At 51.2% G+C, this 27,556-nt stretch overlaps 1 protein-coding gene across 2 annotated transcripts in view; it reads left to right on the top strand.

Moving 5' to 3' along the window:
• The window catches only part of LOC135908338 (uncharacterized), a 155,428-nt gene extending 128,167 nt beyond the window's left edge, over positions 1–27,261 (top strand). For both annotated transcript variants that reach the window (XM_065440102.2, XM_065440095.2), the window contains exons 22-23: positions 20,619–20,694; positions 27,028–27,261. In XM_065440102.2, coding sequence (XP_065296174.1) covers positions 20,619–20,694; positions 27,028–27,150 — 199 coding nt within the window. In that variant the 3' untranslated portion in view covers positions 27,151–27,261. The remainder of the gene's footprint in view (positions 1–20,618; positions 20,695–27,027) is intronic.
• Positions 27,262–27,556: the final 295 nt, after the last annotated feature.

The raw sequence follows: 27,556 nt of genomic DNA, 5'->3' as shown, positions 1-27,556 counted from the left end.
CTCAGGCGCACGTTTCGTTGTCGCGCCGAACGCTGCGTTGCTCGACGTTCACCGCGTGATAGGTGGGCGCTAAGTCCGATGCGGGGCGCATCGTAAGTGATTGCTGTGCCGTAGCGCATTGTCTTATACCCCTTGGCGGGTCGACGGGAACGCTGTCGCGTCCCACTCTTGAAGGCGAAGCTTAAGCGTCCTCCAATTTTTCTTTCATATATTGTATAACTGCAATGTTTTATGGCCACTATATAAATGTAATTTATATGGCGTTTGATGTGTTACCCCATGCAGCCATATTGTACCTAAGGGGGTGAGGTTACCTCAGGCCGCGTCTGTGCGGCTTTTTTCCCTCATCCACCTCCATTTACCACTCCTCTGCACATGTGCGTGTGTAAATTAAAATTAATAAATCAAACAAATCAAACTCACTTGAGAAATTTACTGGTGCTTGTTGCTTGAGGAATATACATGACGAAACTGTTTGGCGAACTGACACAGGCTGCTCGGCCCAATTTTTTTTATTGAAGCATGCCTGCTGGACCGCATAGCTGCAGCCAGAAAGACGTCGAAGCGGCAATGACTAGTAGTATGGAACATATTCAAGATATCGAAATTCCCCCGGTGGAGGGTCAGAAATCAAGCGAAAGTATGTGCAAGGCTTGTGGTGCTTTCTTTATGAATGTTTGCGGCTGGATTGGAGCAAACTTAATTTAGTCTTAATTTATGTACCGACGAAGCGAATTGTTATCCGTTTGTATAATTAAATAACGCTGGATCGAGACATCGTGAGACAGAAGGTGCTTGAATTTTCCTTTTGTAGGCAATCTAAGCTGCGGTGTAGTAGCTCGAGAATACTTTAGCCATTCCAGTTGGCGCTGTAAAAAATGCTTTATGGTTTTAATTCGAAGTTGTCGTGAACTGATGGGTTTCGGTGAACTGATGCCTCGCCATACGGACAGTCGATTGTACCGTTACGTGATCAGGGGTGTGCCATATTGTCGATAAAGGCTACTGAGGGCCACTATGAAACATTTCATCACTTTCAATTGAGTGGCTCTCGATCTTAACAACGAAACTTTTCTCTCAGGTGATTGCTACTATGGTGTTTGTGAATTAACTATGTAAATACTCTACATGACGCGCCGTCGTGTTAGCAGCCATGAGCAATTCGTTTTTTCGAGGCCTGTTTCAGAGGGGGATGAAAGTAGCAGCAAACTTTTTCATAAGAAATGCGCACCTAACTATTTTTTTACGCAACAATGAATGGCCATATTTGAATAGAACAACACACCAGAGTAATAGGAATCGTGATGACAGCTTCGCTGGGCAGTGTCTTTCTAACATCGGATAACATGTTGACGCCAATTACCAAATTTTTCTTCCACGTAAAATGCAATGTCTCTCATAGCTAAATACTAAAGGAATGTTAAGTGTTTAGCGAAGCATCATACACAACTTCGCGCGTTGAATTTGCAGATATTCTTTTTTTAGTCAAAATTTACCGATAGACACGGAGCATATATGCATTGCAAGACCTATATAGTAGACCCCTTTAACGCTACTTAGCTTGCGATATCCAAGCCGCAAAGTTTCTCAACTCACACGCTTTTGAAGAGGAAACTGTGGTTAAGGTATGGCAGCTGAAAGAAGCCGACGTAGTCTTCAATACGTACTGCTCGAGCCACCCATACCCCAAGCGTACACGAAGGGAACGAGCGCGCGCGGCAGCCGTGCGAGCCGGAGCGAGCGGCGTCCTGGCCGTGACGTCACTCGCGAGAGGGCGCCACTCTTAATTCTCGGGGCTAATAAAAGCCGACGCGCTTAACCCGCTGATCAGATTTTCGACGATCGCCGAGCGTGTTCGCCGCTATCGTTGTGCTATAAGTGTAGCCTGTTTTGTGGGCACAGGTTCGCCCAATAAAAGTTAGTTTTGTCGTTCACAGTATTGCTACTGTGTTATTCAACGTCACCACCACGTGACATCTGGTGGAGGTGCTTGTGCGTTCATGTACCGAATGCCCCCACAAAGCCGCGATCCAAGCCCGAAGCCCGACGACAAAACCAACGTCGCCCAAGACCAGCGTGCTAGCCGCCGACTGCAAGGACTGCCCCGGAGTACGGACTTCTACCTGAGAAGACCAAAAAGATTATGGACAAGGCAACCCCAATGGCAGCCCCAGCGTCCCCCATCGTGCTGCAGCAGCCCAGGGACCCTCCGACGTTCAGCGGATCAACATTCGAGGACCCGGAAACCTGGCTCGAGACGTATGAGAGGGTCGCTACGTTTAACAGTTGGGACAGCGACGACAAGCTGCGGCATGTCTATTTCGCACTGGAAGACGCCGCCAGGACCTGGTTCGAGAATCGAGAAGCCACTTTAACGACATGGGACCTGTTCCGAAGCAGCTTCTTACAAATGTTTACAAGCGTCGTACGAAAAGAGCGAGCCCATGCACTACTAGAAACCAGAGTGCAGCTGCCAAACGAGACGATCGCGATCTTCACGGAGGAGATGGCCCTGTGATGTTATTGGGGCCGGATCACTCCAGACAAAGGGAGAAGCAGCACGCCAAAGCAAAAACACACATCAGACATGTATTGGCGTACACAGTACGGATAACGGCAATCACGCGTCACAATGTCCCAAAATGCCTCATAGGCGACATGCACTATATGTATCGGTGGATTACGATCGGCCTACAGTTCCGACGGCAGCTTGTGTCGCCGTGTCTTAGACCTCGTTGAACCGATGCCGGCCAGCGGGGACGGACAACAGTGTCGGCCGGCGGGTCGGACAGCCGTGTAGGACGGCCGGGTCGGACAGCTGGGTCGGACGGCCGGGACGGTCGGCCGGGTCGGACGCCCGGGTTTGGACGGCCGGGTCGGACCGCCTCGCGGCGCTCAGGTAGCCGGCCGCAGTCACCGGGTCGCGTCCACAGCTGGCGGGGTAGCCCTGTGGCCGCTCACCCGAACGCTCGAGTGCCCTGGTTCCGGACCGCCAGCCCTCCTGGACCAGTGCCCAGCGGAAGAGCGGGGCGAGGTAGCCTCCCAGCGGGCGACAGTGTTGTTTCAGGTGTGGCGTATTGGCGCGGTCGGCGATAGCTCCTATGGGCCAGACGCCCAGCGAGGAAGCTGCTTTTCGGCGACCGCCGAATCTCGCGCACTGCTCACGCCACGAGCCACGGGCCACACTCTCGCGCCACGCTTTTTGAGGCGCCACTGCCGGCGCTCCCAAATCGGTGTCGATGATGATGATGGTCCTCTTCGCCACCGCACGGCGCACCGTCTTCATATGTTTAGGCTTCGCACTCCCGCGTACCATATATTATGACAGGCCCGTCTTTTCCGGCACGCCGACCTGGAAATGTCAGAGGAGAAAAATGTCCGCTTCCTCATGCGGGGCGTCAAGCAAGAACTTTTCGCAGGACTTATTCGTCACCCGCCGAAGACGTAGCTGAGCTTTCTGCAGAGGCATCAACGATCGAGAAAACTCTGGAGATGCGCACCCGGCAATATAACCGCCAGGGGCTCACGCCACAGTACGCCATCCAAGGACTGGATTCCGGCGACCTTAAGGAGACCATCAGGGCCATTGTGCGCGAAGAACTGCGCAAGGTCCTCACTTCGTCGCAGCCCCAAGTGGCTTCGATCGCCGACATCGTGAAAGAAGAAGTTCAGCGATCGCTCGGAGTTCCCGAGTTACAACCACAATCATCGCAGCCCCAGCCAGAAGCGATGAACTACGCCGCCGTCGCCCGCCGTCAAGGTCCCCCTCCACGACCGCGCCAGGGCCCTGCAACGCCGCAATTCCGCCGACCACCGCCGCCGCCGCCATCACGCCCACCCGTCGCCCAGCGCAGCTACCCGAGAAAGGAAGACATTTGGCGAGCCCCCGACCACCGGCCGCTCTGCTATCATTGCGGAGAAGCCGGCCATGTGTATCGCCGATGCCCATACCGCGACATGGGACTGAGAGGGTTCACCGTCAACGCGCCGCGTCCAAAGCTTGGAGAGCGCCCACGTGACATCGCCGACTACCCCGCCGCTACTCAATGAAGCCCTCGACGACCGTCCCGTTCGCCGTCACCAGACCGCTACCTGTCGCCGCAGCGCCGACCATACACCGGCCCAGCCCGGGGCCGCTCTGCGAGCCCATATCCGGAAAACTAAAAGCAGCAACCGATGGAGGTGCGGTTCCTGTTCGTCGAACTGACGAAGATCCTCCGCCGTCGACGAACACGACGAAGAAACCATCTCGACGACCTAATGACGACACACCGTCGTCCCGAAGAAGTCGCGAAGCCAAGACTACACCGACGAAAGACGACTTGACGACGCAACGTTCCAGCTTCAGTTCAACACGACGCAGCCGTGATCCGACGCCAAGACACAACTGCAACGCCAGACAAAGAACCACCGACCTCGACGTACTTCTAGACGGCCACGCAGTCACTGCCTTAGTCGACACAGGGGCCGATTACTCTGTAATGAGTGGACACATCGCCGCCCAGTTAAAGAAAATTAAGACTGCATGGGAGGGTCCTCAAATTCGGACCGCTGGAGGACACCTGATTACGCCGACAGGGATCTGCACGGCAAGAATTGCCGTTCATGACCGGACTTACCCTGCCACCTTCGTTGTCCTCCAACAGTGTTCACGAGACGTCATTCTCGGCATGGACTTCTTGAATCAACATGACGCGGTCATCGACCTGAAGTCGAGATTGATAACGCTGTCACAAGATCAAGCGATCCCTCCGGAGACCTGGCGTAGTCAACACGCCTTGAGTGTGCTCGAAGATCAAGTGAGCATCCCGCCGCGCTCCAGCATTATTATTTCCGTCGGCACTGAAACACCCGCTTACGTAGAAGGCGTCATCGAGGGCGACCAACATCGATTGCTCGATCGTGAAATTTGCGTCGCAAGAGGAATCGCTCAACTCCACGGAGGGCAAGTGGAAGTTATGCTAACCAACTTCAGCCAAAAGTTCAAGCACATCAATAAGGGCACGACAATCGCATACATCGAGGAAATTGCGGAAACCAGCAATGCCTTTGTCCTCTCGGATTCAGCCGCATCTACCCCGATGAGAATTGTCCCCGAACCAGACTTCGACGTGAATCCAAGTCTTCCTATGAGTAAGCAGCAACACATCAGAAGTCTTCTCCGACGATACAAAGACTGCTTTTCGACGTCATCGAGGATTTGACAAACACCAGTTGCAAAGCATCGCATAATAACCGAAGAGAGCGCTCGACCACTCCGCCAGAGCCCTTACCGAGTTTCGACTCGAGAACGTGAAGCTATTAGGCAACAAGTCGACGAAATGCTGCACGACGACATCATCCAGCCGTCGAAAAGCCCATGGGCCTCTCCTGTAGTCCTGGTAAAGAAAAAGGACGGAACCCTACGCTTCTGCGTCGATTATCGTCGACTGAACAAGATCACGAAGAAGGATGTGTACCCCCTTCCGCGGGTAGACGACGCATTGGATCGGCTCTGCAACGCTAAATACTTCTCGTCGATGGACCTCAAGTCTGGCTACTGGCAAATAGAAGTCGACGAGAGACATCGTGAAAAGACTGCCTTCATCACGCCAGACGGCCTCTACGAGTTCAAGGTCATGCCATTCGGACTGTGCTCGGCGCCTGCAACGTTTCAGCGCGTCATGGATACGGTGTTAGCCGGACTGAAGTGGCAGACGTGCCTTGTTTACCTGGATGACGTCGTTGTCTTCGCCGGAAATTTCGACGATCACCTTAGGCGGCTTGCGACAGTGTTAGAAGTCAAGTATTCAGGGCTCACTCTAAAGCGAGAAAAGTGCCGTTTCGCTTACGATGAGCTTTTGTTCCTAGGCCACGTGATCAGCAAATCAGGAGTACGCCCCGACCCACAGAAGACAGCTGCCATCGCAAAGTTCCCGCAGCCAACCGAAAAGAAGGCAGTGCGCAGATTCCTTGGCATGTGTGCCTCCCACAGGCGATTTGTCAAGGACTTTTCACGTATCGCTGAGCCGCTGACACAGCTAACTAAATCTGACGTCGAGTTCAAGTGGGAAACGCCGCAGGCCGACGCATTTCAAGAACTCAAACGACGCATGCAGTCGCCGCCCGTACTTGCGCACTTCGACGAGCACGCCGATACCGAAATCCACACTGACGCCAGTAGCCTAGGCCTCGGTGCCGTGCTAGTCCAGACAAAAGATGGTCATGAACACGTGATAGCTTACGCTAGCCGGTCGTTGTCAAAAGCGAAAGGCAATTATTCTACAACCGAAAAGGAATGCCTCGCCATCGTTTGGGTTACAGCGAAATTTCGCCCGTACCTATATGGCAGGCCATTCAAAGTCGTCAGCGACCATCACGCTTTGTGTTGGCTAGCGAATATAAAGGATCCTTCAGGACGGCTGGCGCGGTGGAGCCTAAGACTGCAAGAATATGATATCACTGTAACCTATAAGTCCGGACGAAAACACTCTGATGCCGATTGCCTATCACGCGCCCCCATTGACTCGCCGCCGCAAGATGACGAGGATGACGACTCCTTCCTCGGCATTTTAAGCGCAGAAGACTTCGCTCAACAGCAGCGAGCAGACCCGGAGTTGAAAACCCTCATCGAGTATTTGGAAGGGCACACCGACGTTGTCCCTAGGGCATTTAGGCGAGGGTTATCTTCGTTCTCGCTTCAAAACAACCTACTCGTAAAGAAGAACTTTCACCAGTGCGCGCCAACTACCTTCTTGTTGTCCCGTCAGGACTGCGTCCAGAAGTATTGCACGCCCTACACGACGATCCAACCGCTGGGCACCTTGGATTCTCTCGGACGCTGACGAGGATACAGGAAAGGTATTATTGGCCGCGTCTGACCGCCGACGTCGCCCGTTACGTCAAGACATGCCGGGACTGTCAACGACTCAAAACACCACCGACAAGGCCAGCAGGATTACTACAGCCGATCGAACCTCCTCGCCGACCATTCCAGCAGATTGGGATGGATTTGTTGGGGCTGTTTCCGATATCAACATCCGGTAATAAGTGGATCGTCGTGGCGACGGACTATCTCACCCGTTTTGCTGAAACTAAAGCTCTACCAAAAAATAGCGCAGCCGAAGTGGCGAAATGTTTCGCCGAGAACATCCTGCTGCGACATGGTTCCCCAGAAGTCCTCATCACCGACAGAGGAACGGCTTTTACAGCAGAGCTCACAGAAGCCATTCTGCAGTACAGCCAGACAAGCCACAGGAGGACAACTGCCTACCATCCTCAGACGAATGGTCTCACGGAGCGCCTGAACAAGACGCTTGCCGACATGCTAGCAATGTACGTCGACGTCGAACACAAGACCTGGGACGCGGTCCTGCCGTACGTAACCTTTGCGTACAACACGGCGGTGCAAGAAACAACACACATTACGCCATTTAAGCTGGTTTACGGCAGGAACCCGACGACGACGTTTGACGCCATGCTGCCGCACGTAACTGACGAAGAGAATGTTGACGTTGCTAGCTATCTCCAGAGCGCCGAAGAAGCCCGACAGCTCGCCCGCCTGGGGATCAAGAGCCAGCAGAGGACCGACAGCCGACACTACAACCTCCGACGACGCTTCGTCGAGTACCAGCCTGGCGACCGTGTTTGGGTCTGGACCCCGATGCGCCGACAAGGACTCAGTGAGAAACTACTCCGACGCTATTTCGGACCCTACAAGGTCATCCGATGTATTGGCGCTCTGGACTATGAGGTCGTGCCAGACGGCATTTCGCATTCACAGCGGCGCCGCGCACGATCTGAAGTGGTCCACGTGGTGCGCCTTAAAACCTTTTACGGACGCTGACAAACTTCGCCATTTTAGAGCGCAGCTCTTTGGCGTCCGTTCCTGGGTTTCGCGTCGTCGTCGTCGTTGTCGTCGGCGTTGTCGGCGTTGTCGTCGGCCTCGTAACCAGCTCGCCGACGAATCTGCTGCTCCGCCGCCGCGCATGCGCGCTGTCGGCTCTCCGGGCGAGGGAGGATGATGGAAGGGAGGAGGAGAGACTGTGCAGGAGGGCTGGCTACACAAATGGCTCTTTGGCGTCCGTTCCTGGGTTTCGCGTCGTCGTCGGCGTCGTCGTCGGCGTTGTCGTCGGCCTCGTAACCAGCTCGCCGACGAATCTGCTCCGCCGCCGCGCATGCGCGCTGTCGGCTCTCCGGGCGAGGGAGGATGATGGAAGGGAGGAGGAGAGACTGTGGAGGAGGGCTGGCTACACAAATGGCTCTTTGGCGTCCGTTCCTGGGTTTCGCGTCGTCGTCGGCGTTATCGTCGGCCTCTTAACCAGCTCCGCCCCCCTTTCATCCCCCCAGCGCTAGCAGCGACCGACTGATACCGCTTTCATGAGTCGGCTACCGCACTCACGAAAGACGTCGCGCACTTCCTGCAACTCGCATTAACCGTCCATCGATCCACACCGATGTTAGTAGTGGGGGACTTTAATGTTGACACAAAGACAAACAGCAATTTCCTAACACTTATGCGGGAGAACATCCCGTTCCTCTCGCTCGTAACGCGTCCCACGGCTGTGACAACCTCGCGAGGCACTTGTATAGATCTCGTCTTTGAGAATCAAGCATTGGTGTACCAAGTCAAACATATATCAGTCTATTTCTCCGACCACAAAGCTTCCTTCATGACTGTCAAGAACTGTTAGTGGAGTCTTTGTTAAAGGAATACGTGTGAAAAATAAAAAAAAATTCTGTGATAGCGCATACATGTGTTCCTCGATTTCTTTGCCTCAATCTATCGAAAAGGTGAAACAGCTTATTTGCTGCGCTCAAATTTCGCATTAGGAAGTAACGTAATCGTCGGTAATTTTTTTTGTTCTTTTCTTTGCTACGAGTGCTTTTGTTTATTACCTTCGTTTGTTTGCAGCATCGGGTCGATGCTTTTTAAGAGGGGGGTATTGACACGTGTACTTATCTTTATCGGGCGACCACGTTTCGCCGCTTAACAACTGTAATCGCACAGCGAGGCACGCATCCGACGTTTCTGGAAAGTTATCGATGCTTCTACCCGGCTGTCTGTTGTCGCCGAACCTTGTGTTATCTGATTTCATCGCGTAACGCGAATGCTGTAGAACTTTGTGGAAGGCACGCGGGTCCGAACGATTAGTGTGGAACATTCGACGACTGCTCTATAAAAGCCGACGCGCTTGACCCGCTGATCAGATTTTCGACGATCGCCGAGCGTGTTCGCTGCTATCGTTGTGCTATAAGTGTAGCCTGTTTTGTGGGCACAGGTTCGCCCAATAAAAGTTAGTTTTGTTGTTCACAGTATTGCTACTGTGTTATTCAACGTCACCACCACGTGACAATATGGATAATGCGTCACTCGGACAGACTTCCGTTGCCTTCCATCGTATCAACGCAGATGGCCAGACTATTGTACGCCGTCGTCCCTACCGAGTCTCTTTAGCCGAACGCGAAATCATCGAGGAGAACGTCGCCGATATGCTGAAAAGAAACGCCATACGTCCCTCCGCCAGACTCTTGGTCATAACCCGTCGTTTTAGTGCATGAGAAGGATGAATTGGTACAATTTTGTGTTGACTACCATGCGCTAAACAAGATCACCCGTAAGGATGTATATCCGATGCCCCGTATCGATGACGCCCTTGATTCGTTGCAAGGCGCGCAATACTTTTGCAGCCTTGATCTTCGCTCCGGATATTGGCAAATTCCAATGCACGAAGCGGGCAAAGAAAAGACCGCCTTTTCTACTCTATGCAATTTTCCCGCCACATTTGAAAGAATGATCGACACTGTTCTTCGCAGTCTCAAGTGGAAAACTTCTCTTTGTTACCTCGACGACATCATCGTGTTTTCTTCGACTTTCACTGACCATCTGCAACGCTTAGACGAAGTGCTCACACATGCCTCTCTAATGCCGGACTTCAGTTAAACACGAGGAAGTGCGGTTTCGCTAGCACAACTATTAAAGTCCTGGGTCATCTCGTTAGCAAAGACGGCATCCAGCCCGATCCGGATAAAATTTCCGCGGCGCTCAGCTTTCCACGCCCACTTCGTGCAAAAGAACTGCGCAGCTTCATTGGACTCGCCTCATACTTTCGACGTTTTATCCGAAACCTTGCCAGCATTGCCTCACCCCTCCACAAGCTCCTTGCTAGTTCCAGTTCCTTCGATTGGAACGATCAGTGTGAAGCCGTGTTCCAAGAACTCAAGCGCGCACAAACATCCCCACCTGTTCTTTGTCATTTTGATGATAAGGCGCCCACACTACTCCGTACTGACGCCAGCGGTCAAGGAATTGTTGCCGTACTGCTGCAGCGTGACCACGAATTTTCCGAAAAGGTTGCATACGCAAGCCGCACTATCACTTCCGCGGAAAAGAAGTACTCGATAACCGAACAAGAGTGTTTGGCTGTTGTCTGGTCCATTCAGAAATTTCGTTCATATCTCCACGGTCGAGATTTCATGGTTGTGACCGACCACCAAGCCCTATGTTGGTTGTCGACGATCAAAAACTTGTCTGGGCGCCTTGGCCGCTGGATACTCCGATTACAAGCATATGATTTCGATGTCATATATAAGTCCGGAAGGAAGCACCAAGATGCCGATGCTCTTTCACGATGCCCATTACCACCATCATCGGACCACATCACACCACCTTGTCAAATTGGCCGCACGGAGGACGCTTCGTCTATTAAATCGATTTCTTCCTTGACTCCATCAAACCGCCCTTCAGTCCTTTCTTCTCACCAGCGCGCCGATTCCTACTGCAATGGTATCATCAATCACCTTAGCGGTGTTTCATCTCCACTCAATGCCAGGCTACGGAAACAGCTCAAACTGTTCAAGTTTGAAGACAACGTGCTCTACCGGTACATTTTTCACCCAGAAGGCCATCGATGGGTTCCCGTTCTACCGCGCTCTCTGCAGTTCTGCAGGCCTCACACGATGACCCTACGTCAGGCTACTTGGGTTACCACAAAACACACGAGCGCATACGCAGCCGATTCTATTGGCCAGGCCTTTCCACGAGCATAGCTAGATATGTTGCCTCGTGCACGCTTTGCCAACACCGTAAGCGACCTACTACTGCTTCGGTCGGGACGCTACAACCACTTCCTTGTCCAGCAGAACCCTTCTCTGTCGTTGGCATTGACCTTTTCGGGCCACTGCCACCTACTGCAGACGGCAACAGATGGATCGTCACTGCTGTTGACCATTTGATCCGGTACGCTCAAACAGCCTCAATACGCTCAGAAGCTGCCTCAGAAGTAGCAGCCTTCTTCTTGCAGGCTGTCTACTTACGTCACGGGGCGCCTCATGTTCTTTTGAGTGGCGACGGAAGCAAGGCATTTCTTTCAAGCACCCTTAATCAAGTTCTGCAAGCGTCCAACACCGTGCACAAGACAACGTCTAGCTACTACCCTCAAACCAATGGCTTAACAGAGCGATTTCATCGCACGCTGTGCGACATGCTGTCCACTTATATTCAACCTGATCATCGTAACTGGGATGCGATTCTCCCACTTGTAACATTTGCGTACAACACGTCTGTTCAACGGACCACCGGATACTCTCCGTTTTTCTTTGTATACGGCCGCCGTCCAACCTTATCACTCGACGTTTTTTTTTTTTTCTTCTCTAGCCCCGTCAACGCTTCACCATTCATTTGCGACCAGTTTGTGTCTCGTCTTGCCCAATGTCGTCGTCGCGCACGTATGAACACTGCAGCCAGCCAAGACGATCGCAAGCGTCGGTACGATGCCTCTCACCGCGTCGTTTTCTACCGCCCTGGTGACGATGTGCTCCTATGGACACCTGAACGAACACCCGGTTTATGTGAGAAGCTTGAGTCTCGATATATTGGCCCCTACAAAGTCATAGAGAAGACCTCGCTGGTGAATTATCGCGTTACACCTGCTGATGCCCCAACGGACCGACGCTGCCGCGGAACAGAGATCGTGCACGTTTATCGGCTGAAGCCATTTCATCTCCGTTCCACTGTCTAATGTTTGGCCAGGCTGGCCGCTTCCGTCCACGGGGGAAATTAGTGTAAGCATTTATGCGGACTTCATCTGCATCTGTACAAAGTCATCATCAATCATCGGCTCGTGTTCGTTTTTACATCGGCGCCATGTTTCCTTCTTGGAATAAAGCGTCGTCTCAACCGTGGTTGAGACGACGCTTTATATATATATATATATATATATATATATATATATATATATATATATATATATATATATATATATATATATATATATATATATATATATATATATATCGAGAGAGAGAGAGATAAAGATGAGGATTGGTCAGTGTAGGGTGATGATAAGATCAATTCTTCATCTGTATATTATCATCATCATGTGTGTGCCCCTTCTTCATCGTGCATGTAGGAGCATCATCATAGTTGACTGTGTCGAGGGTCCTTCGCCGCATCTCTAGGGCTCAATAAACGTCGCAAGTGGTGAAGGTGTTTCTTGGTCAGCCGTCCTGTGCATGCCTGACCTACATCCTGGAGCTTCGTTCCGGTTAGGGCTTGTGCCCACTGTTCGCCAGCATGCCGCAGGACAAGGAGCCTGGCACTTCTACCCTAACACCGCAAGCCGCACCTTATTGATCATCAGTAGCCACCAGCATGTGCCCCACCCGTTCGCTTCGCAGTGAAGATCTTCGGGTTGAACACGTTGAGGGATGGTCGCACGATTACGAGCGCGTAAGCTCTGCTAAGCGATTGTATGATCTCTTCAAGCTCCGGCATGTGTCGTTTTATCTGCTGGGTGTGGCGAAGACTTGGTTTTTCAACAATGAGATTGATTTCTCCGATTGAACAACCTTCAAACAGCAGCTTCGGCAAGTATTTGGAACGCCGGTGGTTCGCTCCGCCCTTGCGAAGAAAACTCTAGATGGTCGCAAACAACACTCCGGTGAGTTTACACATCGTACATGGAGGATGTGCTTGCACTCTGGCGCCGTGTCAGAGATGATATGGCATAGTCGGACAGGGTGCGTCATATTCTTCAAGGTATTGGGACTGTGGCCTTCAACGCGTTCGCCGTGAGGCACCCGACTACTGTTGCTGATATCGGCTTGACGTGCCAGCGCCTCGACGAGCTCGAGTCCGTACGCTTGCAGCCGGACTGCGAACCCTGACCTGCACGTAATCATTCGGGCGATCATCTGCGAGGAACTTCATTCACCCAGCTTTTCATCTGCGTTCGACCTTCCTCCTCAGCCTTCTGGCGCAGCTTTGCGCGACGTCATCAAACGCTCGCGTCCATGACTTGCTCTGTACATGCGGATCCTCCTGCTTCTCGCCTCCAACCGGCGTCCGTTCAATGCTGCCTCTGCCCACATACGCCCAGGTACGTGGGTAGAGGCACTTGAGCTTCCGTCGCCCCATCTTACCGCACTATCTTCCAACACAACGAGAGCCCCCTACTAGCCGCCTTGACGATCATCTCGTCCGCTCTTACTGTGGTTGTCGCGGCCTTATATCGTGTTTTTGCAGCAAGCGCCAACAATATCAGCGTCGCCGGTACGACACGTGTGCACGCGATGCGGATTCTGGTGGGGTCCCTTCTCAAAGCCAGCGTTACGCGTCCCCTCGGCATCATTCCACATCTCCGCCCGCAACGATCGAGACACTGTTAGGTTACCACAGCAACAGACGCCGCTCACCTTCGCCCTTCCGCGGCTGCTCGTCACCGCTCCGGCATACCTTGTTCACCTCTGACCGCCGCCCAGAAAACTAAGTAATGCAGTTTTCGGAGGGAAAACTGCATTTACCGACAGGGCTACGATTCCTCCAACGCGCCCTTGTAATATTGCTACGGAACAGTATTTGCAGTGACGAAGAGGCGAGCAGTACGAAGACGATGACGACGATTGGATGCTAGCGCGGGCTGTTGCCTCTTGGCCAAGTGGGGCGTATTCCCCTGTATAGTTGTATATAGCTTTTCGCCTGCGTCTTCCTACGTAACATATCTGGTGGAGGTGGACGTTCCCTGTACGTCGTCACGGAGCTTCGCAGTGGACGGTACGTCGAGCTTTCCATCATGGCTCCCGGCGATGGAAACTCGACTCAGCCGCCTCCGACACCTGCGGCCACTTCGACGACCTACATCATTCTCCCCGTAATCATGGCGTATTCTCCGGCATAGATGGGGAAGAAGTCGAGGACTAGATCAGCCTGTATGAACACGTCAGCCGCAATAACCAATGGGACCCTACTATCATGCTCGCCAACGTAGTCTTTTACCTCGGTGGCCCACCTAGAGTTTGGTTTCGGACGCATGAAGATGAGCTCACCAGTTGGGATTCGCTTAAGGAAAAGCTCAGAGTCTTGTTCGGCAACCCATACGGTCACCAACTTGCCGCACAGAAGGGGTTATCCAGCCGTGTGCAGACGTCAACGGAGCTCTACGTCACGTACATTCAGGACGTCTTGGCTCTGTGCCGCAAACTTGGTGCAGATATGACTGATTCTGACAAGGTTTCCCACATCCTCCAAGGCATTGCCGATGACGCCTTAAACTGCCTCGTTTTCAACAACGTGGCGACGGTGGATGCAGTTATAGAAGAGCGCCACCGCCTGGAACTCGCTAAAAGCCGACTTATCAATCAGCAGTTTGCCCGTGTGCCCAATACCCCAGCGACATCTTCCTGTGCCGACGATCCTCGTACCAACAACACTGGCGATGTTACCAGGATCGTCCGGCGTGAGCTCGAGGCCACCTATCCGGCTGCCTTCGACTCCAGCCCCACCAACGCACCTTCAATCACGGCGTCCCTTATCCAGGCAGTTGTCCGCCACGAGTTCGAGAGCATGGATCTTCACACCATCTGCTCGGCCCACCACCCTGATACCCACCCTGCTTCTTCGATTCCGCCCCGTCCCGCATCTTCTTACCCACAACGTTTCCGCAACCCATCTGAATGGCGCGCTGCTGACGACAAGCCGATTTGGTTTCACTGCCATCGAATCGGGCACATTTCTCGGCACTGTCCAAGTCGCTGGAGTTCCCCGACGTGGTCTATTTATACTGCCTACTCTCGTCCCCCAGGTGGCCCTTCTCGTCCCTATGCGTGGCGATAATGCCGCCACTGATTCTCCTGCGCCCAACCGCCCCTATTCTCATTCGCCTTCGCCCCAACGACGACTATCTCGCTCTCCCCAGCCCCGTCGCTCCTATTCGCCGACTCCCTTCGGACGCCGCTTCCAGCCGGAAAACTAGAGGATGCAGCGCTTCGAGGTGACGCTGCATTGTTCCCTACACCACCAAATCCTCTACTGACGTTGCTTACTCATCTGAACCTTCTTGTCGGGCAAGTCGACGGTGTTTCTGCATCTGCTCTTATAGCCACTGGGGCGCATCTGTCGGTAATGAGCGCTGGTCTTCGTAACCGCTTGAAGAAAATAATCACGCCCGCCACGACGCCTGTTGTCCGTGTCGGCCATGGTGGAACAGCCCCCGTAATTGGTATGTGTGCCGCCCGTGTCTCCTTCGCTGATCGCTCCACTATCGTGCAATTCAGTCATCGCCCACTGTCCCCACGACATCATCCTCGGCTTAGACTTCCTCTCCGCACATTCTGCTCTCAACGATTGTTCCGCCAGTACTCCCCGCCTTGACCTGCCAGTTCTTGATCCCGCTGAACCACACCCCAGTCGCCTCAGTTCCGTCGACTTCGTTCGCTTGCCACCTACGGAACTGACTTACGTTGACGTCGTGTCATCCCCACCTGTGCCCGACGGTCACTACATCGCGGCTCCGATGCAACACGTCCTACTTACACACGGGGTCGCAGTACCTCATACAGTTTTATCTATTACGGCGAATTTCGTCTGCCTGCCAGTGGTGAATTTCGGCTTGACGACACAAGTGCTGTCACGCGGGATGTCTCTGGCCCAGCTTTGCTCATTCGAGGATCACTCTGTAGCATCTATTGCAGTCGACGACGATTCCACCGATCCTCATCTACCATCGCAGTCGGCAACTTGTACCATCGCCGACTTACAGAATATGATTTCGCCTCACATGCCGTCCGAGCACGCTTATAAGCTTTACCGCGTGCTGTTTTCCTACCACGATATTTTTTACTTTAACGATCGTCCTTTGGCCCAAACTACAGCTGTTAAGCATCGCATCAATACCGGCGATGCCCCTGCTGTCCATTGCCGCCCGTATCAAGTGTCACCGGCTGAGCGTCGAGTTATTCACGCAGAAGTTCGCAAAATGCTTGCCAAGAACATTATTCAACCATCATGTAGTCCATGGGCGTCACCTGTTGTACTGGTAAGAAAGAAGGACGGCTCATGGCGCTTTTGCGTGGATTATCAGCACCTTAACAGGGTTACCAAAAAGGACGTGTATCCCCTACCTCGGATTGATGACGCCCTTGACTTCCTCCATGGTGCTCGCTACTTCTCCTTTATTGACCTTCGCTCCGGCTAGTGGCAGATTGCCGTGGATGATCTCGACTGCGAGAAGACTGCTTTTGTAACACCCGACGGTCTTTATCAATTCAAAGTGATGCCGTTTGGTCTATGTAACGCTCCTGCCACTTTTGAACGCATGACGGGCACCCTTCTTCACGGTTTCAAATGGTCCACGTGCCTGTGCTACTTGGACGACGTTATAATATTCTCCCCAACGTTCGCTACCCACCTCGAGCGCCTCTCAGCACTCCTGGACGTTTTTCGTCGAGCTCGTCTGCAACTCAAGACATCGAAGTGCCAATTCGACCGTCGCCAGATTATCGTCCTTGGACACCTCGTTGAAGCGAACGGAGTGCAACCGGACCCAGGCAAGATCCATGCTATTACGCAATTCCCTGTTCTAAAGTGTGTCAAGGATGTGCGCAGCTTCATCGGCCTTTGCTCGTACTTCCGCCCTTTCGTGAAAAACTTCGCGGCCATAGCACGACCACTAACCGAGCTTTTGAAGAAAGACGCCCTTTCCAGTGGGGCGATAACTAGGCCTCTGCATTCTCACTTCTAATCGACTTTCTCACAACTCCTCCCGTTCTGGCCCATTTCGATCCTTCTGCGCCTACCGAAGTCCGTACTGATGCCAGCGGTCACGGAATTGGCGCAGTACTGGCACAACGCCAGCGCGGCAACGACCGTGTTATCGCTTACGTCAGCAGGCTACTCTCACCCTCGGAGCGCAACTATTTCATCCCTGAGAGTGAGTGTCTGGCCCTAGTTTGGGCGGTTGCGATGTTCCGCCCATAATTATATGGCCAACCCTTTTCCGTTGTCACAGACCACCACGCGCTTTGCTGGTCATGCTCACTGAAAGATCCTACAGGAAGACTTGGTCGCTGGGCCTTACGCCTCCAAGAATATTCGTATGCTCTCACCTACAAATCTGGTCGACTACACAAGGACGCTGATTGTCTTTCTCGCTACCCGGTAGATGAGCCTGACGACGCCAGCAGTAGTACCGCCAATGTCATTTTCTGTGTCTGCCGTCGCTAACATCGCCGATGAGCAGTACCGAGACCTATCGCTGCGAACACTCATCGAACGTCTGCGCTCTACACGTACCGACGCATCCGTTCGCCGATATGTCGGTCCTCCAGGGCGGGATTCTGTACTGAAGGAACTTCCTCCCTGACGGATCTGATCTTCTTCTTGTCATGCCAAAACATCTGTGACAGACTGCTCTTTGAGATGCATGACGCACCCACTGCAGGACATCTTGGGGTAACCCGCACGTACGACCGCATCCGCCGCCGCTTCTATTGGCCTGGTCTCGCTCGCTCCGTCCTACGCTATGTTGCTGCCTTTGATCCCTGCCAGCGACGGAAAACACCTCAGGTGCTACATGCCGGTCATCTCCAGCCGATCACCGTCCCTGTGGAACCGTTCTTTCGCGTTGGATTGGACCTCCTCGGTCCCTTTCCCACGTCATCCTCTGGGAACAAATGGGTAGCCGTCGCAACTGATTACGCCACCCGATACGCTATCACGCGGGCTCTCCCTACCAGTTGCGCCACTGACGTCGCGGACTTTCTTTTGCGTGACATTATCTTACTTCATGGGGCCCCACGACAGCTGCTTACTGACCGTGGTCGTAACTTCCTCTCGATAGTTTTCGCCGACATTGTGCGTACCTGCTCCACTCAACACAAGCTGACTACCTCATATCATCCTGAAACGAATGGTCTGACAGAGCGGTCAAACCGTACTCTTACCGATAATGATGACCAAGTACGTTTCCAAGGGCCACCACGACTGGGACATTGCCCTTCCTTACGTCACATTTGCGTATAATTCTTCCCCGCACGACACCACCGGAGTTTCTCCATTTTACCTACTGTACGGCCGCGAACCGACCTTGCCCCTTGACATGGCACTTCCTCCTGCTGCGATCTCAACAAGCGGGTATGCGCGCGACCCCATCACCCTCGCCGACCATGCACGCCAGCTTGCCCATGCCTGACTGACGGCCTCGCAAACCACTCAGCAGCGTCACCGTCACGTAGTGTTCGCGTGGTGCGCTCGTGCTCCTGTGGTCGCCCTCTCGTCACGTCGGACTTTCACAGAAGCTCCATTCGCGATACACAGGGCCCTACCGCATGCAGCGCCAGGTGACGCCTGTGACGTACGAAATTGCTCCTGTGAGTTCAACCTCGTCGTCTACTCTGGCATCTAGTGATGTCGTGCACGTCAGTAGGCTCAAGGCCTGCTGCACTGCTTCCGAGTCCGGTGTTTAGTCGCTCCAGGGCGGCGCTTTTGCCGCCGGGGGTAGTTCTACGGAACAGTATTTGCAATGACGAAGAGGCGAGCAGTGTGAAGATGAATACGACGATTGGAGGTTAGCGCGGGATGTTGCCTCTTGGCCAAGTGCGGCGTATTCCCGTGTAAATATACTTGTATATAGCTTTTCACCTGCGTCTTCCTACGTAACAATATGATATCTGTGTTCGTTGAATGTGTGCAAGTTGAAGCTTTGGTGGACACCGGTGCGAAATTATCTGTCATGCATGCTGATTTGTGTAGGCGTCTCAGGAAAGCTACAACGCCTTACGATAGACCGCCGCTGGTTGCAGCTCAAGGGGCACTATCCGGCCTTCCGCGTTTTGTACTGTGCATGTAATGATCTACAGCGTTATACAGTTTGCTGTGCTGTCGCCAAGGATGAGATTTCCTTGCTTCTGATTTTGCTACTATATGTTCTGGACAACGTGTGCATATGATCGGCACCGGTTATTCTTTTGGCGACGAAAAATGCAAGCCACTTCGTCTGCCGCTGCAGAAGATGCCGAGCAATCTCCAGGCTCCAGGCAAATTCTGACCATCACATCTGACGTCATCGACCATGGCGATGCGTTAATGGTATCTTCTGTGCATTGTTTCACAAAGGGGATAGCCATTGTATCTGGCCTAGTTAGATTTGACAATGGGTCTGCGCTTTTCGCCACAAGGAACACAACGCGTGAGAAAATTCGTCTTTCTAAAGGCGCCACTTTGGCTTGCGTTGTTGGTTTCGAGCCTCTCTCTGTCGTTCCCCTTTGGGCTGCTTCCTCTGAAATCTCGTCTACTGGACATTCTCTCTCTACCTCCGCTCTTGCAGCCGTAATCGACATCGACAGCTGACACAATTGAAGCTGATTCCGTGCTGTACCACCGTATCCATCATCCTGACGTACTACCTCGTTGCCTTTGTGCTTGTGTCCTTCAGGCCTTTCATGATGATTTGATTTCGGGCCACCTTGGCATCCAGAAAACTTACGACCGCATAAGAAGTCGTTTCTACTCGCTTGACCTGTCTATCAGTGTGGCGAGATTCGTCGCTTCCTGTGGCGTTTGCCAGCGTCGAAAGCGGCCAACGTCCGGTGCTGCCGGGCAGCTACTAACCGTCTCGTGTCCTACGGAACCGTTCGACGTTGTTTGCATTGATCTATACGGGCACTTCCCATGACTTCCGCCGGTAGTCGATGGAAAGTTACAGCCGTCAACCCCTTACGCGCTATGCCGAAACAGCTTGTGTCAGTTCTACATCTGCTTCCGAGGTTGCTGCCTTCATCCTTCAAGCGATAATCCTACGACACGGCGCCCATCATGTCCTTCTGAGCGACCGGGGAAAGACATTTCTATCAGAAATGTTAGGCGAAGGGTTCCCCCCCCCCCCCCAGTGCCTCTGGCACAACTCACAAGACTACTTCAAGTTACCATCCTCAGACCAACGACCTGACTGAGCGATTTCATTGTACGCTCTCTGGCATGATAGCCACCTATATTCAGCCACATCAAATTGGGACGCAATTTTCCCAATCACCACATTCGCATATAACGCCGCCGTTCAACGCACAACCACACGTTGAACGTTACTCGCCGAGAAGACAAGTCCACTTGTCGAAACTTTGGCTGCTGCTTTCACCTTGTTCTCATTTTGTTCATCCTCTTGAATTTCCATCTCCCGCCTTCCCCGTGTTTTCGCCATTCTGTATGTTACTCACTCGCCATTGTGGCTTATGACCGTTCGCCCAGGTCATGCTTTTGCTCCGCGTCTATGGGGAAGTGGTGACTGCCGATAACAGGTTTTAATGCAGCGATTCTAAGTAATGCTTTAACACCACTGATAATTAATTATTTCCATGTCACTGTGCAGGCCTCACGTGTACCAACAATATCTGAAGAGCGCTGCAGCCTTGAAACTTGTACGAAGCACGGATGAGCTGAAAAAGGTTAGTACCTCTACACAGACATGCGAAATGCATGCTCCGCCAGAAAGCTTACTGTGAGATATTTTGATGTAACCATGAACAGTTTGAGCGCAGGAATGCTTGTGATTTATGTGACTTCTGAAATCAAGAATAAACAAGCGGCCAGAGCTTGCGCAGCAATTTACTAAAATAAGACGTATATCCCTTATACAGAAAATATTTAGAATTTGGCTTAATCGCTTTAACTGAAATTCCCTCGGTGCATTTTAACTTCACGCTAGAGTTAGGTGAGTCCTGAAATGTTAAGTCGAGCCAATATGAATAAATGGTTTAAACAATGCGAGTTGCATATTTTATGTGCGAAATTCAGAATTTAGAACAAGCCAACCGCGACAAGTTTTGGAGAACTTTACAAACACGCGGCATCACTCACAAAGCTGGTCATTCTGGCGCGGACACGCGAGCTTTTACGTAAAGCGGTCATTTTCCGGCTAACATCTTGGAATATTCTGTAGTTGGTTCATCGTGGGCGAAGGCTTTCAACAGAAACAAGAACAGGATATAAACAACTACACATTAGCTTCCATGCTGATAGTCGAGGTAATATGTGCGATTCAAGTGCACCTTTATGGTTGCCAGCGACAGCTATCAAGCTAACACGTGCATCATCACAAGGACAAACGGAAGGCAGATTGAGTTGGTAAAGAATACCAACTCAATCTCTAGTACCCGAAATAAGCAGCACCAGAGCATGCGGTACGCGTTCATGGCACGACAACGGCAAAGGGACTTTTCGTGCACAGCAACAGAATCCATAATGGTTTGGCTTCATTCCTCCGCCTTTCACCCTCAACCGTGTGTCACGTGTATGGCTGTCGAAAATTGACGGTGCTAAATTCCAAAAGAAAGTATCGTATATTCGCAGAGACTGTGGGTGTGTAAAGACCCTAGCTCTTGCCCTAGCCCCAGGACTGCGTCTTTTTTGTTCTATTACCCGCGCCTTGCTCTTCTTCTTTCTCTTATCTTCTCCCTGTCGCCGCCTGTCGGCAATGATCTTCAACATGTTCCCAAGGAGCCAAGGTGATCACTCGGTATCTGGTTTTTGGTAGTTCGCTTCAGGAACGCACACCTTCCGAACGGGTCTTTTGATCGTCTGTGTAGAAGCTAGCAGAAATGCACAAACGCGCGCAATGCCGACAATGCCACTGACAGAACTCTGCCCAGCTTCCACAGCAGCGCATTTGCGCTGTCGTCGTGCACAAGCACCACGTCACCTTCGCGTAACCAAGGTAGTTGACAAAGAGCAAGTACGGCCACTTCAATCGGATTCGTAGCTGCGGTGTCAGACGCTCACAACAGACCGCATAGGGTGAACGGGACGCTCACAACAGTTCTACATAGAGCGAACGGGACGGTGTATCAATCAGAGGCCGATGGAACATAAAAGGTTAACCGGTGGATCGCCTTCTAATCTTTCCCTACATTGTCAAGATTGTAACTGCACGCCAGAGTTAGATGAATGCGCGATATTGTACAGGCATAAGAATGAAGATACGCGTCTTATGGTAGAGGCATGGCATATATATAATGGTGGAAGTGCGTGCGTGAGTCAGCCTTCGATTACTTTACATAAGGAAGAGACTAAGGCCCGTATTCACAAACCAACCTTATCTTAACGCTATAAGGCGCCCTTTTATAAGGATGAGGAAAGTATAAGGTTGAGAAAAGGCCAAGGTATGATTCAGAAGCGTCCCTTATTGCGTGAAAAGGCGTCCTTATCGAAGGCGGCCTTATCGTCATAAGAGATGCGCATGGGTGCGAGGCTATGAACTTTTCTTGGCCTTAAACCGCTCAGTTATTAAAAAGGAAACACATTTTTGTCGCTGAGAACAATAAATATAAAAATTGGATGGCGCATTATTACGCGTTGTGAAAAAAACAATGTGAAAAGGGTGAGTTCTAGCTGTTGCGCGTCTCATCTGCAGATGAGAGACGCGCAAAAAAACGGCAACGCGTGTTGCCATGGCAACACGCGTTGCCGCTTTTTTTTTTTCATTTGCGGTGCTTCATTTTCCATTTCCATTTTGTGGTGCTCCAGCGCAGTTCCTTCACTTTTTCTCTTGTATGTTAGCTATAACTTGCGTTAGATGCTGTAAATATTGCGCGTATTTATGTATTTATTTCCTTATTTGTTCATTTATTTGTGTTTTGAAGTGTTCGTTTGCTTATTGTAAGATCTGTTGTGGGAATGGCCACTGAGAGGAAAAAAATCAACTTTACGGAGGAGGAGCGGGGAATTTTGATTGACTTGGTGACGAGAGAGAGCAACGTGCTGGAGAACAAGCGTACTGACGCGGTGTCCCTGAGCGAGAAGAAAAAGAAATGGCAACAGATAGAACAACAGTTCAACAGTAAGAACGGAGTCCACCCGCGCACGGAGCATTAGCTACGCAAGTGTTGGGACAACTTGAAAGAGAAGTGGCGGCACGGGCGAACCGCGATCGTCTGGGCTCGGAACAAGTGGCAGGATGGAGAGAAGGTGTACCATCGCTCGTTTTGAAAAGCGGAACCTGCCAAGAAACTCGCCGTCGTTGTACATCTCCATGACATTCTGACGGTCCCTGAGTACGCGCCGGATGAGCTTTACATAAGGAAGAGCTTCGCGAACATCGGCTTCCCTTAATAGGGCGGCAAAATCGACTAGCTCCGAAAAGCTGCTTGCGTGGTGGGCCATAATAAGTGGCGCCTTAAGGTAGCTGCCGGGCTACCTTAAGGAACGCTCCTTTTCCGAGCCCGTAAGGTTAAGGAAAGGTTCGACTTAAGCATAAGGTTTGTTTATGAAACGCGTTAAGGCGCTGAAAAGGTAAGGAAGGCAAAAGATAAGTATAAGGTTGGTTTATGAATACGGGCCTAACTGCCTTAACAGTTATCTATCAGTTGTGTACCCGACTGACACGTGGTGATACCATTCCTGAGCTTGCGCAGATGAGTTCAGTGTCTTTCTTTTTTCGGCTCAGTGCTCCCTTCAGTTGATAGTCGGCGTTCGTGTTGTCCGCTTCTCTACTCTTGTGTCCTGTCTGCACGCCTCACCTCTTTTTTGCATAATAAACCCTTTATCACCACTGCTGGTTTAATATCGGGTTTAATATCGGGTTTAATCTCGCATACAAACAGGTGAGTATAGTTGTAAAGCAGCAGTATCCAGGTTTGTTTTATGCGGACGACATTGTACTGCTAGCTGACAAGGAAAGTGATATGCAACGTCTGTCTAATATCTGTGGACTGGAAGGCGATAAGTTAGGTCTGAAGTTCAGCGTTAAGAAATCAGGTGTTATGGTATTCAGTAAAAACAGCTAACAGACAGTGACAATACAGGGCCGGGAAATGCCTCGCGTAAGAAAAAATATAAAGCGAGATATCAGAACCTTGGTATATGGACAAACGGAAGTAATACATTTATGGAAACAGAGGAAAGAACAGTTAGGGTTAAGGGAAGATAAATGCGGTCCTAATGAAACACAGAGCGCTATGGGGATACAATTGGTTGAAGGTGCTCCGGGATATCTGGTAAGGTGTAACGGTTCCAGGATTTACATTTGGAAATGCGGTTGTTTGCTTGAAATCAGTGGTACAATCAGGACTCCATGGCAACCAATGGTCAGTGGGATGCCTCGCATTGGGAGCTCATAGGAAGACTGCAAATGAAGCAGTGCAGGGATCACTGATACGGACTGCGCAAGTTTTTGAAGTGAGGGAAGTCGCATTGAAATTAATTATGAAAAACGACTGAGGGATATGGAAGAAAGTAAATTGTCTGGCAGAGTGGTTAGGTATTTCTACAGGAATAACATTAATTTGCAGTGGAAGAAAAGAACTAGGAAGTTTACCAGCAAGTCCGCGGCCTGTATGCTGACCAAAACAGCAACACAGAGCGTCAAGCGGGAAGTCAGAGAGGCTGAGATAACCTCATGGGTGACGGCAATGGAGAAGAAACCTGACATGAGCAACTACTTAAGGGGTAATAAACGAAATCAGGAAGGAAACAATTTAAGCTAACTCAAAGGGAAGCTAATTACTTTCCGAAGCGAGGTCAGGATGCCTTAGAACACGCACTTATAAAGCGACATAGAAGAAGGAAAAAGAAACACGTGCTTGATGCGGTAAAGCTAGGGAAACGATGGAGTATGTTGTACTAGAATGTGAAGAATATCTGCCCAGCACTCAATTTAGTAATAACTGGCCTCCTTGAAGCCCTTGGGTTCAGAGAGAGTAGGGGGAAGGTAAACATGTCCGAAATAGAAATAGAACTAGAAATAGAAATAGAAATAGTAAACATGTCCGAAATAGAAATAAGCGGCGATTGGAAGATTGGTGGAAGAAAAGTCGGCAAACGACAATGTAGGCGTACAAAAACAAAGCTCACAACAGGTGTTCAAAAAGTTTGGTTATGAGAATTCATCGTGTTTGTTTTTATATTTTTTTTGTTTAACATGGAGTTGGACATTAGGCAATAAAATAAAGGCTTGGAGTCGCAGCCCACCACCCTGCTTCAAAGGGGACGCTCATAACAGCCATCTATCCATACATCCATTCCATTTGATGTTGCCATCAGCAACGTACCTTGGAGAGCCGGCAGAATGGCCTTAAACATTCGCGCACAGCTGTGGAAATAGAGTGCTTTATCCGAGTATATGGTGTCGGAGATGCATCGCCGCAATATAAAACGACGGAAGGCCAAAAGTGTGGAACAACTCTCTTCTTTCGTCTTATTGATCGTCATTTCTAAATTAATGGCGTGGGTGACGGCACACGAGCAGATCAGGATGTCCGCCCTCATGCTGGTAGAAGCCGTATGACGCGTGTAGTGGGGCCCGCATTAACGCAAGCCAACGACAAAGAACGAGCTTGCTTCGATGATTCTCTTTCCTGGCAATGGAGTAAGCGGTGCGGTCTCGGCAGCAGGCGTATGGCGTTTGCAAGACACAGAACTTGTTAGCACCCTTTTAATGGTCGTTCACAACCCAAGCCCTCTGTCGAAGCTCGCAAAGCGTGTTGTTAACTTCGCCATGGAGGTTAGGAAGGTTACAGTCTGCACTGTCACTTATCAAGGCGTGTTTCTGCGGCATTCGGATTGCCTACCTTTCCTGCGGGCGCCATGTCGTCCACAGTGAAGGTGAAAGTGCCACAGTCAATCCAGCATGGTGCACCACGGCGAAGCTGCCGCACTGAGTGGACAAAGCTCCTCACACACAGACTTCCATTGAAACATGAAATGCCAGTTTTGTGCGTGCTGTTCTTACGAGTAGTCGCATAGGGCCAGCAACCAATGACAGGAAAAACTTGCCGAAGCTACAAGGGAAATTTAACACAGGTTTCTCACGAAATAAAGGGTCGCATGTTAATAAAATTCGTCCTATAGCCCAGGAATTCAACCCGGGACCAACACATGTTCGAGAAGGTCACTCTACCATCTGAACAAACCAGCAGGCAAGGCGATAGCAGAGCGAGGGTAATTTAATCGACAAATCAAGTGCGATAACTAGAAACCCTTATTGGCTTTCCGTTGCAGGTTCGGCTACTGTAAGGTGCATGACAACGGTCCTTTTTTTCTTCAAGATTCTTCCTACCTTGAGGGCTCCCGCAGAATCGATTTACGATACATACTAGCTACAAGTGAAATGCAAAATTGAAACGCGAGGAGTGGAGCGTGTGCTCGAAGCATAACTCAAGGTACACAGTGTCAGTCGCTAACTATAGACAGGCGCGTGCATCAGTTTTGACTGCTACAAGCCAGGATGGTGGTCTTACTGCGATTGTTTGTCTCCTGCTTTCCTTGACCTTGTCCTTTCTCCCTTCTTGAAAGCAACGGAACAAAAAGCTCCAAGAAATCAAAAGGAAAGCTCGCAGTAGACGAGTATCGTCGCATCCTGCGGATAAACAGCCAGGGCTCCCCAGCCTCTAGCGATGACCGGTCAACGGCGCGCTGCGTATCGTTAATTTATGCTTCGGGCACACCCTCCATTTCTATTTTTTACTGTTAGCGCCACTGCTCTAACTGCTATACATCAAGTTTTATCAACTTGTCAGCTTGCTGCGCCCTCCTTGCGGCCACGTTCGTAGACACGCTTATGGGCAAACATATTAAAGTCGTCGTTGATAATATCCCGGAGTTGGATTTATTTACACTCTTCAAAGTTGCAGAGCAGATATTTAACTGAACGCCTTATGCGCCTATGGAAGCTGGTATTTCCGGCCCGACCAGCCACACGCTAATTAACTCGCAAGCGTGCTTCGATTGCGTTATTCGTGCTCCCTGTGTCTTTAACGGGTTGTCATTTTATCCTAAAATTACAGATACGGGAAGCAGCATCCAAACGGGGTATTTCGGATGCTGACTTGAAAGAAGTCCAGGACAGCGTCGTACAGGTGAATGCGTCCCTCCTGGAATGGATCAACTACTCACCGCCGACGCCTTAAGTGCGCCAGCGCAAAGAGTACCCAACTGCGTGGTGCCAGCCACTCCCCGATATGGAGCCACCTCCAAATAAATTGGTTTGGCCCTCCCAGGCCTGTGAACATACTAGATTGAACAGTGGGCGTTGCGAATGACGACTTTCTTCGAATGGTGATGCTCAATAGAGCTTATTTGCCTTTTGTTTTTTTTTTGCAATCGTACTCGCCTGCTGAACTGCCTGCCCAGTGGCTTCAATCTTTTTAATGTGGCGGCCGCATTTCGATGGGCGCGAAATGCGACAACACCCGTGTACTTAGATTTAGGTGCACGTTAATGAACCCCAGGTGGTCCGAATTTCCCGAGTACCCCACGGCGGCGTGCCTCATAATCAGAAAGTGGTTTTGGCACGTAAAATCCCATAGTTTATTT

This window comes from Dermacentor albipictus, chromosome 1 (assembly GCF_038994185.2).
Source record: "Dermacentor albipictus isolate Rhodes 1998 colony chromosome 1, USDA_Dalb.pri_finalv2, whole genome shotgun sequence".
Lineage (NCBI taxonomy): Eukaryota > Metazoa > Arthropoda > Arachnida > Ixodida > Ixodidae > Dermacentor > Dermacentor albipictus.
The sequence above is the reverse complement of the archived record's forward strand: the minus strand, read 5'-3'. Positions and strand labels throughout refer to the sequence as shown.